The 1,069-nt window shown below is 43.9% G+C and overlaps 1 protein-coding gene across 1 annotated transcript in view; it reads right to left on the bottom strand.

Annotated features, from left to right (window-relative positions):
• sh3kbp1 (SH3-domain kinase binding protein 1) overlaps positions 1–1,069 on the bottom strand; it is a 14,906-nt gene that overhangs the window by 11,645 nt on the left and 2,192 nt on the right. Inside the window, exons 3-4 of the mRNA XM_035654669.1 lie at positions 850–929; positions 22–111 (exon numbers count right to left, since the gene is read on the bottom strand). Of these exons, the coding sequence (XP_035510562.1) occupies positions 22–111; positions 850–929 (170 nt within the window). The remainder of the gene's footprint in view (positions 1–21; positions 112–849; positions 930–1,069) is intronic.

Here is a 1,069-nt window from a genome sequence, read left to right as displayed (position 1 = left end):
GTGTGTGTGTGTGTGTCTCACCTTGTCCATCTCTGACTCCACATCCATCGAGCGAGGTCTGAGCTTGATTGGCTGGTCTTTGAAGATGTCACCAAAGCCGAACCCTCGGATCTACGGGTGCATTGAAGAGGTGAAATGACACAACGCAACATTAAAAAGGAACACTTCAACAAAAATCTGTGGTTTTAAAGCCTCAAACTCTATCCCACTGTTAGCCTGTGTGGGCCAGCAGCTGTCGTCGGTTTCAGTGGATATAAATGGGAGTCAACGCTACTGCAGAATAATCTCACTTCTCCACTGTCTGTATGTTCCACACAGCTTCTGTCTGACCTTAGCGCTGTTAGCGGTTCACATTTGCAACCTTGGCAAAATGCAGTTGGGTGTCACAAACGCAGACCACAAGCTGCACAAACAGCCAGACTGAATTTCCATTTTCTTTCACTTGAAACTGTGAAAGTGATATGGGGTGGGTTTCCCTCCACCTGTTTTTAAGCACATTTTTACTTTCAGAGTTCACTGAAAATGAAAGAAAAAAACTCAATATATGTATAGATAGGAGTAAAAATGTGAAGTAAAAAGTAAAATGTGACCCAATGCAACAGCAAAAGACTTGTATTTAGACGCAGTTAAAGCCGCTTTGAATCCGAGCTGACTTCATCTGCTGTGCTCCGTCATTCAAGCCGTTCAGTCTTTGGCAGGATAATTATCCGATGTTCCTCAGACACATCGTTGAAAGGTTACATGCGTGTGTGCAGAATGAGTTGGTGTTCAGAGGAATGTAGACGAGGCAGAGCGCTTCACATGCTGCAGCATCAGTCAGTTACATCGGTACTGCACGTCACTGATTACCTTCTTGGGCTGGATTTCTCCTGACCCCATTTCTGAACGACTGTCCCCTCCATCACTTTCACTGCCTGGGCTGTCCTTACCTGCACACACACACACAAAGAATAGACAGTACATATTACTTTGCTGCAGCACTCCTGCACACGTATATTAAGTGGAATATATTTATGCAAATCCAAACATCAAAAGCCATTAATACAACAACCAGAGCAAGTTATTTTTT

The sequence above is a fragment of the Morone saxatilis genome, unplaced genomic scaffold (assembly GCF_004916995.1).
Source record: "Morone saxatilis isolate NCDOM2014 unplaced genomic scaffold, NCSU_SB_2.0 Contig0, whole genome shotgun sequence".
Lineage (NCBI taxonomy): Eukaryota > Metazoa > Chordata > Actinopteri > Moronidae > Morone > Morone saxatilis.
Note: the sequence above shows the minus strand (reverse complement) of the source record. Positions and strands in the feature narration are given on the sequence as shown.